The sequence below is a fragment of the Aquarana catesbeiana genome, linkage group LG05 (assembly GCF_042186555.1).
Source record: "Aquarana catesbeiana isolate 2022-GZ linkage group LG05, ASM4218655v1, whole genome shotgun sequence".
In the NCBI taxonomy this organism is placed as follows: domain Eukaryota; kingdom Metazoa; phylum Chordata; class Amphibia; order Anura; family Ranidae; genus Aquarana; species Aquarana catesbeiana.
Window position 1 is genome coordinate 380,528,275 of NC_133328.1, and position 18,674 is coordinate 380,546,948.

Sequence of the window (18,674 nt, forward strand, 5' to 3'; positions counted from 1 at the left end):
AATCCGTATAATCTCTCTTTATCACACTGTTGACTAGGGATGAGCCGAACACCCCCCGGTTCGGTTCGCACCAGAACCCGCGAACGGACCGAAAGTTCGCACGAACGTTAGAACCCCATTGACGTCTATGGGACTCGAACGTTCGAAATCAAAAGTGCTCATTTTAAAGGCTAATTTGCATGGTATTGTCCTAAAAAGGGTTTGGGGACCCGGGTCCTACCCCAGGGGACATGTATCAATGCAAAAAAAACTTTTAAAAACGGCCGTTTTTTCGGGAGCAGTGATTTTAATGATGCTTAAAGTAAAAAAAAAAAAGTGAAATATTCCTTTAAATATCGTACCTGGGGGGTGTCTATAGTATGCCTGTAAAGTGACGCGTGTTTCCCATGTTTAGAACAGTCCCTGCACCAAATGTCATTTTTAAAGGAAAAAATCTCATTTAAAACTGCTTGCGGGTTTAATGTCATGTCGGGTCATGGCAATATGGATGAAAATCAGTGAGACAAACGGCATGGGTACCCCCCAGTCCATTACCAGGCCCTTTGGGTCTTGTATGGATATTAAGGGGAACCCCGCACCCAAATTAAAATAAGGAAAGGTGTGGGGCCACCAGGCCCTATATACTCTGAACAGCAGTGCAAACAAGACAGGGACTGTAGGTTTGTTGTTAAGTAGAATCTGTTTGTAATTTTGAACATTTTTAACGTGTTTAGCTCCAGCCAAAAAATCTTTTCTAAGCTTTTTGGAAAACATAGGGAAGGGTTATCACCCCTGTGACATTTGTTTTGCTGTCTTTCCTCCTCTTCAGAAGATTTCACCTCACTTTTTTGTCCCAATGAAAAATGTTTTTTGAAAATTTGGGTTTTTTTGTGGAACAAGGATTGGAAAGCATCAGTGGAAAGGAGAAATTGTTTTCCCATATTAACTCTTACAGGAGAGAATTTCCCTTCCTAGGGGTAGATTTCATCTCACTTCCTGTTGTCTCCTTCCGTTTGCAAGTAGGAGTCATTTGTAAGTTAGATGTTTGAAAGTAGGGTCCTGCCCTATATACTCAGCAGAAATTTGGGCCTTAGGTATTGCTGTGGCCACAACACTGTAAGCCCTCACAGGGCCCTGCTGTGAAATATTAGATCAAGAATTGTAATTACATGCCCCTGTTGAACAGGAGCTGAAAAATTAGGCCTTAGGCACTGGTGCTGGTGCCACAACACTGCAACCCCTCACAGACACTCTAGTTGGAACGCAGGAATGAGCCCTGCTGCAAAGTATTGCTTCAAAAATTGTAATTACACGCCCCTGTTAGACAGGGGCAGAAAAATTGGGCCTTAGGCACTGGTGCTGGTGCCACAACACTGCAACCCCTCACAGACACTCTAGTTGGAACGCAGGAACGAGCCCTGCTGCAAAGTATTGCTTCAAAAATTGTAATTACACGCCCCTGTTAGACAGGGGCAGAAAAATTGGGCCTTAGGCACTGGTGCTGGTGCCACAACACTGCAACCCCTCACAGACACTCTAGTTGGAACGCAGGAACGAGCCCTGCTGCAAAGTATTGCATCAAAAATTGTAATTACACGCCCCTGTTAGACAGGGGCAGAAAAATTGGGCCTTAGGCACTGGTGCTGGTGCCACAACACTGCAACCCCTCACAGACACTCTAGTTGGAATGCAGGAACGAGCCCTGCTGCAAAGTATTACATCAAAAATTGTAATTACACGCCCCTGTTAAACAGGGGCTGAAAAATTGGGCCTTAGGCACTGGTGGTGGCGCCCAGAACCAAAAATGTTCTTACAAGCTATCAGCGTGATGATTGAGGAGGAAGAGGATAATTACTCAGGGATAGTCACTCAGCATCAGCATAGGCAGTCTTTGAAGGGATCTGAGATTTCAAAAAAAATTATTCGGTTACATCAGCATCAGGTGCTTGGTAGCTGGTGGTGATCCAAGACTCATTCATTTTTATGAAGGTCAGCCGATCGACCGAGTCGGTGGACAGACGCACCCTGTGATCGGTTACCACGCCTCCAGCAGCACTGAATGTGCGTTCCGAAAGAACGCTGGATGCAGGACAGGCCAGTAGCTCAATTGCATACTGTGCAAGCTCTGGCCAGTGATCCATCCTCAAGACCCAGTAACCCAGAGGATTTTCGGTGGGAAAGGTGTCCAAGTCTGATCTTGCCCCTAGGTATTCCTGCACCATATAAAACAGACGCTGGCGATGGTTGCTGGAACCGATCATACCTTGGGGCTGCGGACCAAAAAATTGTCTGAACGCATCGGTCAGACGGCCACCTTCTCCACCGCTCCTTCTTTGACTGACCGAAGCCTCAGCAACACGTTGTCCAGAAACAGGAGTTTGTAACCTCCCAGTCTCTGGGAACGCGTTGCACAGACCTTTCTGCAAGGCCTCCCGAAGATGTTTCATCCTCTGCTCCCTCTGCGATGGCAAGATAAGGTCCGCAACCTTACCCTTGTAACGTGGATCAAGGAGGGTTGCCAGCCAGTATTGGTCCTTCTCCTTGATACCACGAATACGAGGATCCTTACGCAGGCTTTGCAGGATCAGGGAGGCCATGCAGCGTAGGTTTGCTGAGGCATTCGGTCCGGAGTCCTCTGGGTCACTAAGAACGACATGGTCCGCAGCCACCTCCTCCCAGCCACGTACAAGTCCATGTGTTTCTTGGGACTGATCCCTTAAAGACTGCTGCTGATGCTGAGTGCCAGGCTCCACCTCCATACTGACACAATCTTCCTCCTCCTCCTCTTCCTCCTCGTCCTCTTCCTGTGTGATCGGCGGGCACGCAGGAACACTGTCTGGATAAAGGGGGCCTTGAGAGCTAAGGAAGTCCTCCTCTTCCTGCCTCTGTTCTGCCTCAAGTGCCCTGTCCATTATTCCACGCAGCGTGTGCTCCAACAGGTGGACAAGGGGGACAGTGTCACTGATGCATGCACTGTCACTGCTCACCATCCTCGTGGCCTCCTCGAATGGTGACAGGACAGTGCATGCATCCCTGATCATGGCCCACTGACGTGGGGAAAAAAAACCAAGCTCCCCTGACCCTGTCCTGGTGCCATAGTCGCACAGGTACTCATTGATGGCCCTCTGCTGCGTGTGCAGCCGCTGCAGCATGGCCAACGTTGAGTTCCACCTGGTGGGCATGTCACAGATTAGGCGGTTCTTGGGCAGGTTAAACTCCTTTTGGAGGTCCGTCAGCCGAGCACTGGCATTATATGACCGGCGGAAATGCACACAGACTTTCCTGGCCTGCCTCAGGACATCCTGTAAGCCCGGGTACCTGCCCAAGAACCGCTGCACCACCAAGTTAAGGACGTGAGCCAAACAGGGCACATGGGTCATTTGTCCCTGTCGGAGGGCAGAGAGGAGGTTGGTGCCATTGTCGCAAACCACCATTCCTGCCTTAAGTTGGCGTGGCGTCAACCACCTCTGAACCTGCCCCTGCAGAGCTGACAAAACCTCTGCCCCAGTGTGGCTCCTGTCCCCCAAGCACACCAGCTCAAGCACCGCATGGCATCTTTTGGCCTGCGTACTTGCGTAGCCCCTTGAACGCCTACGGAGCACCGCTGGTTCCGAGGAAGAGGCCATAGAGGAAGAAGAAGAGGAGGGGGTGGAGGAGAGAGGTGTGTCACAATCAGCATTTTGGAGGCGTGGTGGCGGAACAACCTCCAACACTACTGCACCTTGTCCTGCATCCTTCCCAGCTGCCAGCAGAGTCACCCAATGCGCCGTGAAACTTAGGTAACGTCCCTGTCCATGCCTGCTGGACCATGAGTCAGCGGTAATATGCACCTTACCGCTGACCGCCCTGTCCAGCGAGGCATGGACATTGCCTTCCACATGCCGGTAGAGAGCCGGAATCGCCTTCCGTGAGAAAAAGTGGCGTTTGGGTACCTGCCACTGAGGAACCGCACATTCCACAAACTCACGGAAGGGGGCAGAGTCTACCAACTGAAAAGGCAGCAGTTGAAGTGCTAGCAATTTTGCCAAGCTAGCATTCAACCGCTGGGCATGTGGATGGCTGGGAGCAAACTTCTTTCGGCGGTGCAGCAGCTGGGGCAGGGAAATTTGCCTGGTACAATCTGACGTCGGTGTACCAAAAGCAGATTGCCCACAAGTACTTGGCTGTGACACACCTAATTCTACACCTTCATTCCTCTCACTGCAGGTCTCAGAGAGGACTGAAGGTCTAGTGGGGTTGGAAATCTCAGCTGATGAGGAGCAAGGAGAGATCCTCTTTGTTCTTTGGTGTGGGTCTTTTAGATACGCTTGCCAACGAACTGCATGGCAGGTCAACATATGTCTGGTCAAGCATGTGGTACCCAAGCGGGAGATGTTTTGGCCACGCGAGATACGCTTGAGACATATGTTGCAAATAGCAGCGGTGCGATCTGATGCACTCGTCTCAAAAAAGGCCCACACCAAAGAACTTTTTGAATAACGCGCAGAGACTGCAGCGCCCTGCACATGTGGAGCTTTGGGGTGTGATGCAGTCAATGTGCTGCCCTTAGGCTGGCCCCTGGAGGGCATCCTGCCTCGTTGGTGATGTGCCGCCGCCTCCTCCTCCTCCTCCTCCTCCTCCTCCTCTCTCCTATCAGGCACCCACGTTGAGTCAGTGACCTCATCATCCCCTCCCTCCTCATCACTGGAGCAAACCTGGCAGTATGCTGCAGCAGGGGGAGCATGACTGCCAGATTGCTGTCCTTCTTGGGCACCCCCTCTGTCCGTGCTCATGTTACTGCCTTCATCGAGCTCAGTATCGTCATCAGAGCCTTCCAAACGCTGGGCATCCTCCTGGAGCATGTACCCAACACTGTGGTCAAACAGTTCGAGGGAATCCTCATGAGGACATGGTGGAGCTAGGGAAGGAGTCACTGATGACATTGAGCTGAGGGAAGAGGCCGCTGCTTTGCCAGACAAAGCACCCTGGGCATGGGTGAGAGAGGATGAGGAGGATGAGGACGGCTTGGTCATCCACTCGACCAAGTCTTCCGCATGTTGCGGCTCAACACGGCCAGCTGCCGAAAAAAAGGCCAAGCGTGTCCCATGGCCACGTGCTGATGAGGATGCACCGTCTCCACGACCAGCACTAGACACAGAGCCTGCTTGCCCTCTCTTATTGGCTTGTGACTGTCTGCCTCTCCTTCTTGGCCTTCCAGACATACTAATGGCCTGTAGCTGCACTAAGCTGGGATAGAACACCTGTAATTTTCTTCAAGTAGCTTTATATACTGTAACCAGACAAGCCTGCCTGTCAGTAGGAAGATAACAGGAACGGATCTAGCTGAACACTGTGAGCAGGACGCACTGTACTAAATGTAAATAGTCTAGCTGCCTGACCGTGGTACTAATAGGATCAAATAGAACACCTGTAATTTTCTTCAGGTAGCTTTATATACTGTAACCAGACAAGCCTGCCTGTCAGTAGGAAGATAACAGGAACGGATCTAGCTGTACACTGTGAGCAGGACGCACTGTACTAAATGTAAATAGTCTAGCTGCCTGACCGTGGTACTAATAGGATCAAATAGAACACCTGTAATTTTCTTCAGGTAGCTTTATATACTGTAACCAGACAAGCCTGCCTGTCAGTAGGAAGATAACAGGAACGGATCTAGCTGAACACTGTGAGCAGGACGCACTGTACTAAATGTAAATAGTCTAGCTGCCTGACCGTGGTACTAATAGGATCAAATAGAACACCTGTAATTTTCTTCAGGTAGCTTTATATACTGTAACCAGACAAGCCTGCCTGTCAGTAGGAAGATAACAGGAACGGATCTAGCTGAACACTGTGAGCAGGACGCACTGCACTAAATGTAAATAGCAGGAACGGATCTAGCTGAACACTGTGAGCAGGACGCACTGCACTAAATGTAAATAGCAGGAACGGATCTAGCTGAACACTGTGAGCAGGACGCACTGCACTAAATGTAAATAACAGGAACGGATCTAGCTGAACACTGTGAGCAGGACGCACTGCACTAAATGTAAATAGCAGGAACGGATCTAGCTGAACACTGTGAGCAGGACGCACTGCACTAAATGTAAATAGCAGGAACGGATCTAGCTGAACACTGTGAGCAGGACGCACTGCACTAAATGTAAATTGCAGGAACGGATCTAGCTGAACACTGTGAGCAGGACGCACTGCACTAAATGTAAATAGTCTAGAAGATAACAGGAACGGATCTAGCTGAACACTGTGAGCAGGACGCACTGCACTAAATGTAAATAGCAGGAACGGATCTAGCTGAACACTGTGAGCAGGACGCACTGCACTAAATGTAAATAGCAGGAACGGATCTAGCTGAACACTGTGAGCAGGACGCACTGCACTAAATGTAAATAGCAGGAACGGATCTAGCTGAACACTGTGAGCAGGACGCACTGCACTAAATGTAAATTGCAGGAACGGATCTAGCTGAACACTGTGAGCAGGACGCACTGCACTAAATGTAAATAGTCTAGAAGATAACAGGAACGGATCTAGCTGAACACTGTGAGCAGGACGCACTGCACTAAATGTAAATAGCAGGAACGGATCTAGCTGAACACTGTGAGCAGGACGCACTGCACTAAATGTAAATAGCAGGAACGGATCTAGCTGAACACTGTGAGCAGGACGCACTGCACTAAATGTAAATAGCAGGAACGGATCTAGCTGAACACTGTGAGCAGGACGCACTGCACTAAATGTAAATAACAGGAACGGATCTAGCTGAACACTGTGAGCAGGACGCACTGCACTAAATGTAAATAGCAGGAACGGATCTAGCTGAACACTGTGAGCAGGACGCACTGCACTAAATGTAAATAGCAGGAACGGATCTAGCTGAACACTGTGAGCAGGACGCACTGCACTAAATGTAAATTGCAGGAACGGATCTAGCTGAACACTGTGAGCAGGACGCACTGCACTAAATGTAAATAGTCTAGAAGATAACAGGAACGGATCTAGCTGAACACTGTGAGCAGGACGCACTGCACTAAATGTAAATAGCAGGAACGGATCTAGCTGAACACTGTGAGCAGGACGCACTGCATTAAATGTAAATAGTCTAGATAGAAGATAACAGGAACGGATCTAGCTAAACTGAATACAGTGTATATATATATATGCAACACCTGGGATGCATATATATACACAATACACTGTAAGTGCAGCTAACTGACTGACTGTTCTGCCTAATCTATCTAACTCAAATCAAATGACACTGTCTCTCTCTCTCTCTATCTCTCAGCACACCGGAACACACACTACACAGGGCCGCCGTGCAGGCGGCCTTATATAGTGTGGGGTGTGTACTAAATCCCCTGAGCCATAATTGGCCAAAGCCACCCTGGCTTTGGCCAATTACAGCTCTCTCTACTGACGGCGCTGTGATTGGCCAAGCATGCGGGTCATAGTGCATGCTTGGCCAATCATCAGCCAGCAATGCACTGCGATGCCGCAGTGAATTATGGGCCGTGACGCGCCACACGAATTTAGCGCGAACGGCCCATAACGTTCGCAATTCGGCGAACGATCGAACAGCCGATGTTCGAGTCGAACATGGGTTCGACTCGAACACGAAGCTCATCCCTACTGTTGACACAACAAATAGTGGTGCTGTAATAGTTCATGAAGTGAAGATAAATAAAGTCTATGACAAAACAAAGTGCAGACAGTGCTTCAATAAGTGCTCTTCAATAAAATCGCCGGTGTGTCACTCTTCATGTGTATCACTCAGTGTTCACAAGACTCTTACCTCCATATGGATAGTGAAAAGCAGTGGAGCTGGGTATAGCTGGAGACCTTTCCAAGATGTTGTGATGGTCCTCTCCAGGTATTGTATATTAGATGGTGGCTCCGGCTTAGTTCATACGGACGTTCATTCCCAGTGGATATATACAGGAGATAAAGAAGAATTTCCCATAGTGTAGAATTTATAAACTGATTGATTTATTTAAAAGCCAAGTGGAAACTTACAACAGAGTACTGAAAAAACAGCAGATCTGTAATTTGGACGGCGTTACAGGTGCCTCTTAGATCACTTCCGCATTAACAGCTATGGCACTTCAGCACACACATCAGTGCACAGTACAAGATGTTCCATGCAAATCCAGTAACAAAAAGTCTAGTAGAGGAGCTTGCAATTCATTAGCAGGTTAATGACTGACAGGCACACATCTTCCCATCCCCAGTGTTCACAAGTGCGATCTCCTAAATTTAGCCGGAAAAATAAAGCAAATGCAACCAAAAAGAAAACGAATGCAGCTAATTGCAACCAAATCTTACACTGGTTGGCAATACTGCTCTTCCCAACAACCCTGGCCGGTGGTTGTCAGGGTCTGCGGGCGGGGGGCTTATGAGTATCTAGAACCCCCCTTCAACAAGGGGGCCCCCAGATCCTGCCCCCCCTATGTGAATGGGTATGGGGTACACATCGTACCCCTACCTGTTCACCAAAAAAAGCAGTGAAATGTAAAAAAAACAATAGCTGGTTTTAGACAAATCCTTTATTGTAAAATAGCTCATAGCCGTCTTCTTCCCTGAGCCGTCTTCTCCTGCAGCTGTCTCTTCCACCGCCATCTTCTCCCTGAGCTGTCTTCTCCACAAGCTTTCTCTCCTGCCGCCATCGTCTTCTCCAGCTGCTGTGTTTTTCCGCGCCGCAGGTTACCCGCTAATAAAAAAAAAGCCGCTCTTCCTCTGATGCTGTCTTCCTCCGCTGTGTTGTCACCCGCTGTGTGGTGTCTCTTACATCTCTCTGGGTGACATCATCGGATGGCCACGGAAGACGGCCACAGAAGAAGAGCGGCTTTTTTTCTTTTTTATTAGCGGGTAACCAGCTGCGCAGGAGAACTCAGCAGTGTGAGAAGACAGCAGCAGCAGTAGAGACGGCTCGGGAAGAAGAAACATCAAACACTGTATTTTCTATGTATGATTGTGCTCAGCCCAATAGGCTAGGGGTCAGCACTTCTACCTTAAAAAACTCAGGCCTTGGAGGTCTAATGGGTTCAGATCCCCCAGAGGGATACTAAAAGATTGCATTGGTGAAAAAAGGCGAATGACAATTAGCCAAAGCACCATTTGCAAAAATAGGCTAATGCCAATTAGCCAATGCACTTTAGTTTGGCTGATTCTATTATATTAACTCTTCAAATGCATGTAATGTAAGTATTCAATAATATTATGGTGTGGAATTCCAAACATTACCCACTAGTTAATGGGCATTTTACATTTATTTGTTTATTTTAATTCGCTTGTGCACTGAAAAATAAACACAGCTGGTAGATAATAGGTTGGCTGGGATTTTAACTCATACCTTGAGTGCTGTGGAGACATCTGAGCAGACCACCAAGCCATTGTGCTAAGTACGCTGAGACCTGCATAATAAAGTGTAGTATGATTAAAGAATGAACATAAATAATTACTGCTTTATAGTCACCTAAATAAAAAAATAAAAAAACATGAAACAAACAACATACAACAAATAGGTAACCTAAATGTTCAATACATGTAACTTTACAGAATAGCAGACATTACTCTGTAATAATCATTCATAACTGCAATTGTTAGCAAAAGAAGGAAAAAAACTAGGAATACTAATTGCAATATACATCAATAGATGCACATGAGGTAGAGCACATCTCATATAAAAATGTTTCTTTCACATACATGGATCATGGTTGCGGTGCAGTGCTATATAATAACTTAGTAGAAATTGGCATTTGCATATCCGTGGAATCGCTAATTAGCGCTGATTTCAAATTTACTAACGTATGTGCACCACTAATAGTGCTCTTTTTCATTCGCACGTTCGCCTGTGGAAATCTTAACTGCCTAAAAAAAAATTTCTATACTATTTAGAGAGTGTAACAATTTTCCTTTCTCTCTACACCTAGGAATGTTTTGAATAGTTCATTTTCCGCTTATTTTTACTTTTATTATTATTTCTATATTTTGTTTATATATTACACGTTCTTCTTGTGAACACATTTTTTCATTTATAGAAAAATCTTTTTCATTATTATATACACATATGTTGTGGAAGCTTCATTCTTCTTTTTATGTATGTATGTTTCAGAAATGTAAATTCATCTTTGGACAATTGTTGTCTCCCATTTATATGTGCACACTGTAATGTGAGTTATCAATTATTAACTTATTTGTTATTTACCATTCACCTAATTCTTGTATGGCAATAGACATTATGCTTATCACTTTGTTTATTCATTGGTGCATTGGTCTTGGTCTATGTGTGTCTTCTGTTTCCACAGGTGCGCCTTATTCTCTGGGATTTCAAGTACCAACTGAACAAAAGGCGTGGTTTCTCAATTTTAACTTGTGATTGGTGCATTTTTTATCAACTTTCCCCCCCTTCCTTAGCTATGCGTAAGCATCAGTTGATGTGAAACGCGTTAGTAGTTAATCCCTGTCTTATCCACCCTTGATATGACTGTACTTTAGATTTTTATTTATTTTTGCCAATAAAGATGCCTTTTTTCATGGAGTGCGGCAGCCCAGGATCTCTTTCCGTTCCTTGCGCTATTACATGTAATAGCACCCGGTACTTCCCGGCGCTATAGTAAATGACCCCCATAGTGGCTTAATGTGAAACATTTAACTTTGTTGCTTATCCTATTTATGATATTGTTGTATGGTTGACTCTTAAAAAGGACCTTTGTTGAAAGTTGTACAGTGATTGCAACTTCCATCCAGAGTACCTACAAAAAACTAAAAGTACGCTCTGCTTAATTATATTGGACCACACATAAAGTGTTACACAGCCACCAATCGGATTCTGATCTTGCAAATTAACACTGTCATTATCCAGAATAATTTAAATCAATTTAATTAACTGATTGTTGGTTGATACCAAAAAAGACAATTCTTATATCTATCTCTTTTGTTACTTGAAGCTCATTGTGTTGAATAATCACTTTTTTTTATCTTTAAACAGATCCCTTGCAAGACATAGGGCTCAGCATTAATCCTTGTACTATAAATCTGCATGAGCACATGAACATAACCATTGCAGTGGTTTTAAGTAAGTAAATCAGGTTATATATTCATTACACCTTATATCATAATGATCAAAAAATATATAAACCCGAAACTTACTAGTTTTGGATAGAGTATGTAAAGGTTCAAACCCCAGGCAATTTTTCCTCTTTGTCCCACTGGTTAGTTTTCCTCTTTACTTCCTGTACTTAAAAAAACAGTAGAGAGTAAAATAAAATCTCACCAAAGTGAAAGAAAATCCCCTCTTAGACATTTGTAATTGGAACAGGTGATTAGAAGTTTTTTTCTCACCTCTGGTCTGGTGACAAATGTAAAAATGTGGATTTTCAGTTTCTGATAGAGACAGCGGTCACTCGGACAAATTGAGAGGGTATATCTCTCCAGGGGGACACAGACAGCAATGTAAACCTAACTGCCATTTTAGGTTTACACACACTGTAAATACATAAATACTGTATGTATTTCTTTAAACATACACAACATTAGTATAACGGGTATATCTTGCATTCTTAGGAATTACACATTTGCGAGTTAAAAGAGAGTCAGTTTACCTGCTTCTGCTTTTTGTTGTTTAGAAGAAGTTAACTTGTATACAATGTTCAGCCTCCAATAGTACAATGTCCTGCTTTTGTTGAATATGGATAGCAAACAAAACTAGTGATCAAACACAATACAGTTTCATCTGGCAATGATCACTTCTCATTCTCACTTCTCTCTGATCAGATTTTGTTACAAATCAGTAAAAACGTATCAAACAACTGTAATGCCGCGTACACACGATCGGACTTTCCGCCAACAAAATCGTGGATTTTTGTTCGAAGGTTGTTGGCTCAAACTTGTCTTGCATACACACGGTCACACAAATGTTGGCCAACAATTACGAACGTGGGAACACAGTGACATACAAGACTTACGACGTGCCGAGAAAAAGGAAGTTCAATAGCCAGTGCGGCTCCTTCTGCTTGATTCAGCGCATGCATGAACTTTTGTGCGACGGACTTGTGTACACACGATCGGACTTTCCGTTAAGTTTTGTTGGCAGAAAATTTAAGAACCTCCTATTAAACATTTTTTGCCAGAAAGTCAGACAGCAAATGTTTCGATGGAGCATACACATGGTCAGACTTTCTGACAACAAGCTCACATCCAACATTTCCTGTCAGAAAATCCGACCGTGTGTATGCAGCATAAGGGAAGTCAAGCTGCCATGTAGTTCCTTCTTGTAATGAATACAATAGTCGGTTAGAGCAGAAGAAGGGATGTTCAGTAGACATTCAAACCTTGCCCCAGTCTGCTATGATTTGTGAGACCGAGAACATGAGTTTTAGATTCTGAGTACAGAATTCAGGTGTACATGTATTCAGATGGAAAGACACACTTGCATTGAACAGTGAATATGTTGCCAAGTAGATAGCAAATTAGATCTTGCTTCCAGGGTTTGACAGTACTGTATTTGGTAATTAGGTTGTAAAACTAGCCATACACTTTTAGACTTCTCTCATTCAGCCCCCTGAATTCTACTTTTCTGTAACTAAGTCTCTGGACCTAAACCTTATCCTGTACTGTAAACTTTTTTACTGTTCCTGGATTGGCTACACTAACTGCAAAATGATTAATATCTGTTTACTGTGTGGGTGCCTTTAGAGAACTGTCAATTCTCAATCCTGCCTGTTAGAAATAGGGTTCCTATGTTAGCTGCCATGTTCATAATACTGATATAATACCCATGCCTAATGCACTAGAAATAATAATGGTGGCCATGACTGGCTTGTGACAAAATGGCAGCAAAAATTAAACTAAAAAAAGAAAAACAACAACATAAAAACTGGAAAACAGAGTCACGTGATAGCCAGTGAGTCTGCAGTACAGTGATCTTGTGTGGACTTTGAGATTTTTATTGCTGTCTGCACCTTCATGCCCCAGTGTCATCTATTCCCCTCATTTCATGTCCTGGTGTCAAATGGATACAAATGCAAGAGAAATCTCACCAGTGAAGTCACAAACAGCAATAAACAAATGACAGATAGCCTAACTCTTACATGTATGAAAATAATCTTGGATAGTTCACCCCTGCTTCATTGGACAGGTAGTTTCATGGACAACAGCCCTGGTTCCCAAACTGCGGCCATTTGGCAACTATCAGTGTGCAGCCCTCAGGCCCCAGCAGCCGGTAATCAGTGATTTTTTTGGAGGGACAATGAAGGAAAATATCTGTTCAACTGGTTTCTACTCATTAAATGATTTGATTTATTTTGTTTACACTTTCTTAGTTTCTTTCTGTACTGTCCATTTTTCTCTGACCTCTTTTAGATAGATTTTGCTGAAAGGAATAGCTAAAGTGGTCCCAGTAACTTATAGGATAGCTATAACATGTGCTGTCTTTTAAAGAGACTGTAATGGTAGTGATCTCTAACATGCCCTCAGTCTTGGACTTCAGCATGTCCCTGGTTTCTACCCATGCCTGTAGCCGCCAGCCCTGGCCTACCACTAGGCAGCAGCCTAGGGCGCACTGCCACCTATGGTGCAACTATGGCTGCTGTGTACACAGCTTTCTTGTGTGGAGATGACACAGCCTTGCCCTTGTGTGTAGAGCCAGGTGTCACTCTGAGAGGACTGACAAACATAAGAAGGGGGAGGAGTGCGGAGACAGCACAGCTCAGTCACTGGGAAAAGCAGAAGATTTTTGATAGAGCCGCTTCGCACTGTATGGGAGAGATCTGCACTCCCCTCCTACGAACAATACACAGAGCAGCCTGGAAGTGTCTTCAGCAGCTCCCAACACTGGTCCTGGGCACTGACACACACACACACTGATAAAGTCCTAGCTGGGGAGCTGCACATCCTGTGTATAGGCAGACATCAGAGGAGGAAAATACAACTGGTGTTTGTAAATGCCGCCTCTTACACACCACTGACTGCTCTGCAAACTGCACTCTGTTCTCACTCAGCTCGCCCCCATTACAGGACAGTAAAAAGTTCCTTCGGGATGGCACACACCAGCGTTCAACTCAGCTCTTCCTCCTGATAACCCTGAGCTCCCCCCCTTCTCCTCCTCTCCCTTCCACCAGCAGTCAGCGGCTGCAGGAAGAAAATACAGCCAATCAGTTCTAGTAAATGCTGCCCTCCCTGTCCAGAGGTCTGTACACCTGCTGTGTCCATTATGAGGTTCCCACCATCTCTGTGCTGAGTTCCTGGGTCTGTACACCTGCTGTGCTCGTTATGAGGGGTTCCCACCATCTCTGTGCTAAGTTTCCGGGTCTATACACCCGCTGTGCCCATTATGATGGGTTCCCACCATCCCTGTGCTGAGTTCCCGGGTCTGTACACCCACTGTGCTCATTATGAGGGGTTCCCATCATCCCTGTGCTGAGTTCCCGCGTCTGTACACCTGCTGTGTGCATTATGAGGGCTTACCCACTCATGGGCACTGATGAGGCAACACTAATGGACGCTATCATGGACTTTGGGCTGCAGGAGAACGATTCCCTGGAGAACTCTGTGTTTTAATGTGTTCTTAAGTTATTCAGAGCTGGTCACTAATTGCTTGTGTCTTCTTATGCAAGTTAGTCCGGGGAACCGGATGTCTAAGGAGGTCATTGTTATTATAATAGGACTAGCTCTACTGTGTAAGGTGACCTTTGTCTAAGATAATGGGAGTAGCCCTTATCTGATGGTTTGCTGTATAAATTCAGTGTGTTTATAAAAATAAAGCAGTTCTTTTTCTGGTGTACTCCAAGACTGGTGTTGTCTGGTCCTTGGGGTTTTTATAGCCAGATCCATTGGTCTCGTGTTCCAGGACTTGGGAAGCAGCTTCTTGGTGGAAAAACCCAACAGGGAGTCCGGAGTCCGTCACAGGCACTAATAGGTGGCACTGATAAAGCAGCACTGATGGGCACTGATGGCCACTGATGAGGCTGCACTGATAAGTGGCACTGATGGAGACTTATAGGTGGCACTCAGTGCCCACGGGCACTGATAGGTGGCACTAATGGGCACTGATAGGTGGCACTGATGGGCAGCACTGATAGACAGCATTGATGGCCTGCACTGATCATCAGTGCCTTGATTATCTGTGTACATATCCTATAGAGAAGGTAGGCACCAGCCTAGAGTGCAGGGGCCGGTGCCCCCTCTAGGCTCCTACAATCTCTGGTCATCTATTCTAGTATGTCCAGTCTCTGACTATTTCCTGTTGCATTATATACACTGAACATTATTTGTGGCCCTTTAATGATGGACTTGTGACCCCTATGTCAAGCAAATTAGCCATAACTGGTCTGGAATAATAAGTATATTCACAGAAGACCTTTATACACAGCAGCATAGGTGTATTTTAATTTTCAGAAAAACAATGCCTGCATTTATACACAGATTTACAATGAATAAAAGGGAAGAAAAAAGACTTTATAACAGATATATAGAACTTTCAAGTAACTCCAGCCCAAAATTATGTTTTACTTCCTTGTTGTCAGTGAAGAGAATTGATGCAAACAACCATCTTTATAGTAAACATTTTAAAGGCTTTCCTTCATAAACCTATTGATAATATCCCTTGTCACAATCATATTACATATATTTATAGCTACCAGGCAAGCAATCACCCAGACATGTAGATCTCCATCCCTTAATTTCCCAGAAGTCAAGAGTCACATACAGGGCACATTCATTATTGAGAAATGATCTCTGTTGAATGATACTCAAGACAAATTTCTCTTGATCTATAAGCCATGGCTCACTTATTCTCCTCCTTCAAAACTTGCATCACACCTCCTCCATCTTTGAGGCTCTGCAGCACACTCCATGCCTTTAATGAAACCCTATTCTTTTTTTTACGAACAGACCCTCACTAGCTCACTAGCCAACCTTGGCATCCACTAGGAACCCCCATCCTCCTTTTCCTTTTCTCTATGCTCTTTCTTTTCATCCCCTTTCCCCTTTTCCTGTCCTTATTTTTCCTCCTTGACCCGTAATTTTCTTTTCTGTCTCCCTCCTTTTTCTCTTTTGCCCCCTTTTCCCTTCCCCTATCCTTATCCTATCCCATTTACTTTCTTTTCTTTCCATTTTCGGACACATGCTTACAGTTCCTGTGTTTTGATGCTAGGTGGGTACAGCCCCATATTATGGTTTCAATCGATATTACCTTATAGCAACTATTTTGTGGCGTACCCCTCCTTGAATGGACATTTAATAGACTATCTTTTATAAGTATTGTAACTCTATTCTTGCAATTTATGGTGCAGTGAACATCCATTATGCATTCCTGGTTATTACATTTGATCTCTTTCTGTTTACATGCTGTCTGATCTAATGTAAAATGATTTGCTTGGAGCTTTTGGGCTCGTACCATAGTACTGTGTTTCCAATAAAATCCTCTGGACAAGTCATTTATGATGCAAAAATTACATCTTTTGTTTTTATTTTCAGGACATGATATCAATTTCCTTTTTTTTCGATTAATTGCTTCTTACAATGGACAAAAACTTCTAACTCAAGAAGTAATAGTTTGCGAGAGAACTCTCCAAGCATATTCTTTCTGTGGGAAGAGAAAAGGAGGTAAGATGTAACAGTCTGCCTTTGAATTGGGATTTATTTTAGAGTTTCAGATATGCTTGAGGACAGAGCAACTAATAACTGCCCAAATAAAAAGAGCTAGGATAGGCAACTATTTCTCCAATACCTTTCCTGCTGGTTCCTTAGACAATGACCCACCACCCTCAAAAAAACTCATACCTGTAATGTTAATGTTCTTCTGAAACCACCTGACATATATATATATATCCCAGGAATAGTTAACTGTATTATGTATCCCAATTTATCATTTATTTTTACATACTCCTGGAACTAAGGGAGCCTATTTATCACAGCTTTTATCCAAGATCCACACATTTTTCTAATTGGAATACATTGAAAACATGCGTGACTCTTTGGTGAAAGTAGTGTGAATCTTGTGTGAAAATATTTATAATGTGACACCAAAGTGTCTATCTCAATAATAAAAACATCAAGGGCACCTATATTTCAGTCACCTAATGATGTTTTCTAACTCTCAGATGTGTTTAGTGAAATGCAAGTTCAGCAGGTTTCAGCAGTTTGTGTCTTCATCTTCTTCCTCAAAGCCATAGCCAGGGTGCCACCTTTCACAAATTAACTCTACATCACTACATCATTTGATTTTATAATTACCAAATATAGTTGGAAAAAGAACTCTGTTTTTTTGATATTTTGCTATAAAAGTAGAGAGTATAAATCTGCATGTAACTTAAAGTGATATTAAAGGAGAAGTTCGTTTGGCTGTACTTCTTCTATGGATCAAAAGAGTGAAGTCCGCTCTCTGCTGACGTCACAGAAGTAGGAGTCAGGAACCGCCAGGTGCCTGGACTGACACCTGGCTCAGGCGCTCAGCGAGCCACTGAGGGCCTGAGCCGTCCATGCCTGCCCCTTCCACAGCCCAGCGATCCAATGAGCGAGGAGGGAGCAGAGCAGAGGGCTGTGACTGACACAGGGGCGGATCCAGAGCCTAGTCTCAGGAGGGGCACTGCCAGAAAATTTTGCGGGCAATTTATCAGGGAAATGGCTGGTGTTGGCGCTGCAATCATCATGGTGCCATGGTTGGTATGGTGTCAGAATGATTGAAGCGCATTATTTCTATTATTACATTGTAATATAAAATTAAATAGTTCAACTCACCATAATGCAGAATCAGTGGGAGCCCTGAGCATGTCACTTGCTACTGTCGCCTGCCACCAGATGCAGCGTGTCACTTGCCACTGTTGGCTGCCACCAAATGTGGATTGGCACTTGTCATGTCACTTGCCACATCCTCTGCCACCATATGTGGATTGTCACTTGCCAATGTCACCTGCCACAAGATGCGGATTGTCACTTGTCAATGTCGCCTGCCACTAGATGCGGATTGTCACTTGCCAATGTCGCCTGCCACAAGTTGCGGATTGTCACTTGCCAGTGACTGTGTCCCAGAGTGAGGACGGGCAGTGAGAGATAATGTAATCTCTCTGCTGCCCACGCCTACACAGTGATGGCGGTGTGCTGTCAGAAGCTGAGCTGTGGTGATGCAGGGTGAGAGATGATGCCAGAAAGCTGCTACTCATCAGAATATGCAACCAAAGTGATGTTGCATTGCGGCCATCTTGGTACACCCCCACTTGTCAGCAGTAAGCCTGGAGTTAGAAGTCATCAAGCAGACATCTTTATACACCCACCGGAGTCTTGCTTTTCAGTTATTTTTAACAGTAAACTCAGCTTATTTAGTAAAATATAAGTTGAGTTTACTGTTAAAAATAACTGTGAAAAGCAAGACTCTGGTGGGTGTATAAAGATGTCCACTTGCCGACTTATAACACTAGGCTTACTGTGGACGAGTGCGGGAGTACCAAGATGGCCGCAACATCCCTTCAGTCACATATTCAGAAGGGAAGTGGCTTCCTGACAACACCCGCCTGCTCGCTCAGTCACACGCCAGCCTGCCCGCATGATTGCTTACTCACTGGCCTGCTCACCAGCCTGCCCGTCCGCTCGCTCACCCGCCAGCCTGCTCAGTCACCCCTCGGCTCACCCGCTCATTATTATCTTGGAGGGAGCAATTGCCCTGTTGCCCCCCCTTGGATCTGCCCCTGGACTGACAGTCTACA

General features: G+C 44.9%; 1 protein-coding gene across 1 annotated transcript in view; it reads left to right on the forward strand.

Annotated features, from left to right (window-relative positions):
- LY86 (lymphocyte antigen 86) overlaps positions 1-18,674 on the forward strand; it is a 75,173-nt gene that overhangs the window by 48,957 nt on the left and 7,542 nt on the right. Inside the window, exons 2-3 of the mRNA XM_073631005.1 lie at positions 10,964-11,050; positions 16,450-16,578. Of these exons, the coding sequence (XP_073487106.1) occupies positions 10,964-11,050; positions 16,450-16,578 (216 nt within the window). The remainder of the gene's footprint in view (positions 1-10,963; positions 11,051-16,449; positions 16,579-18,674) is intronic.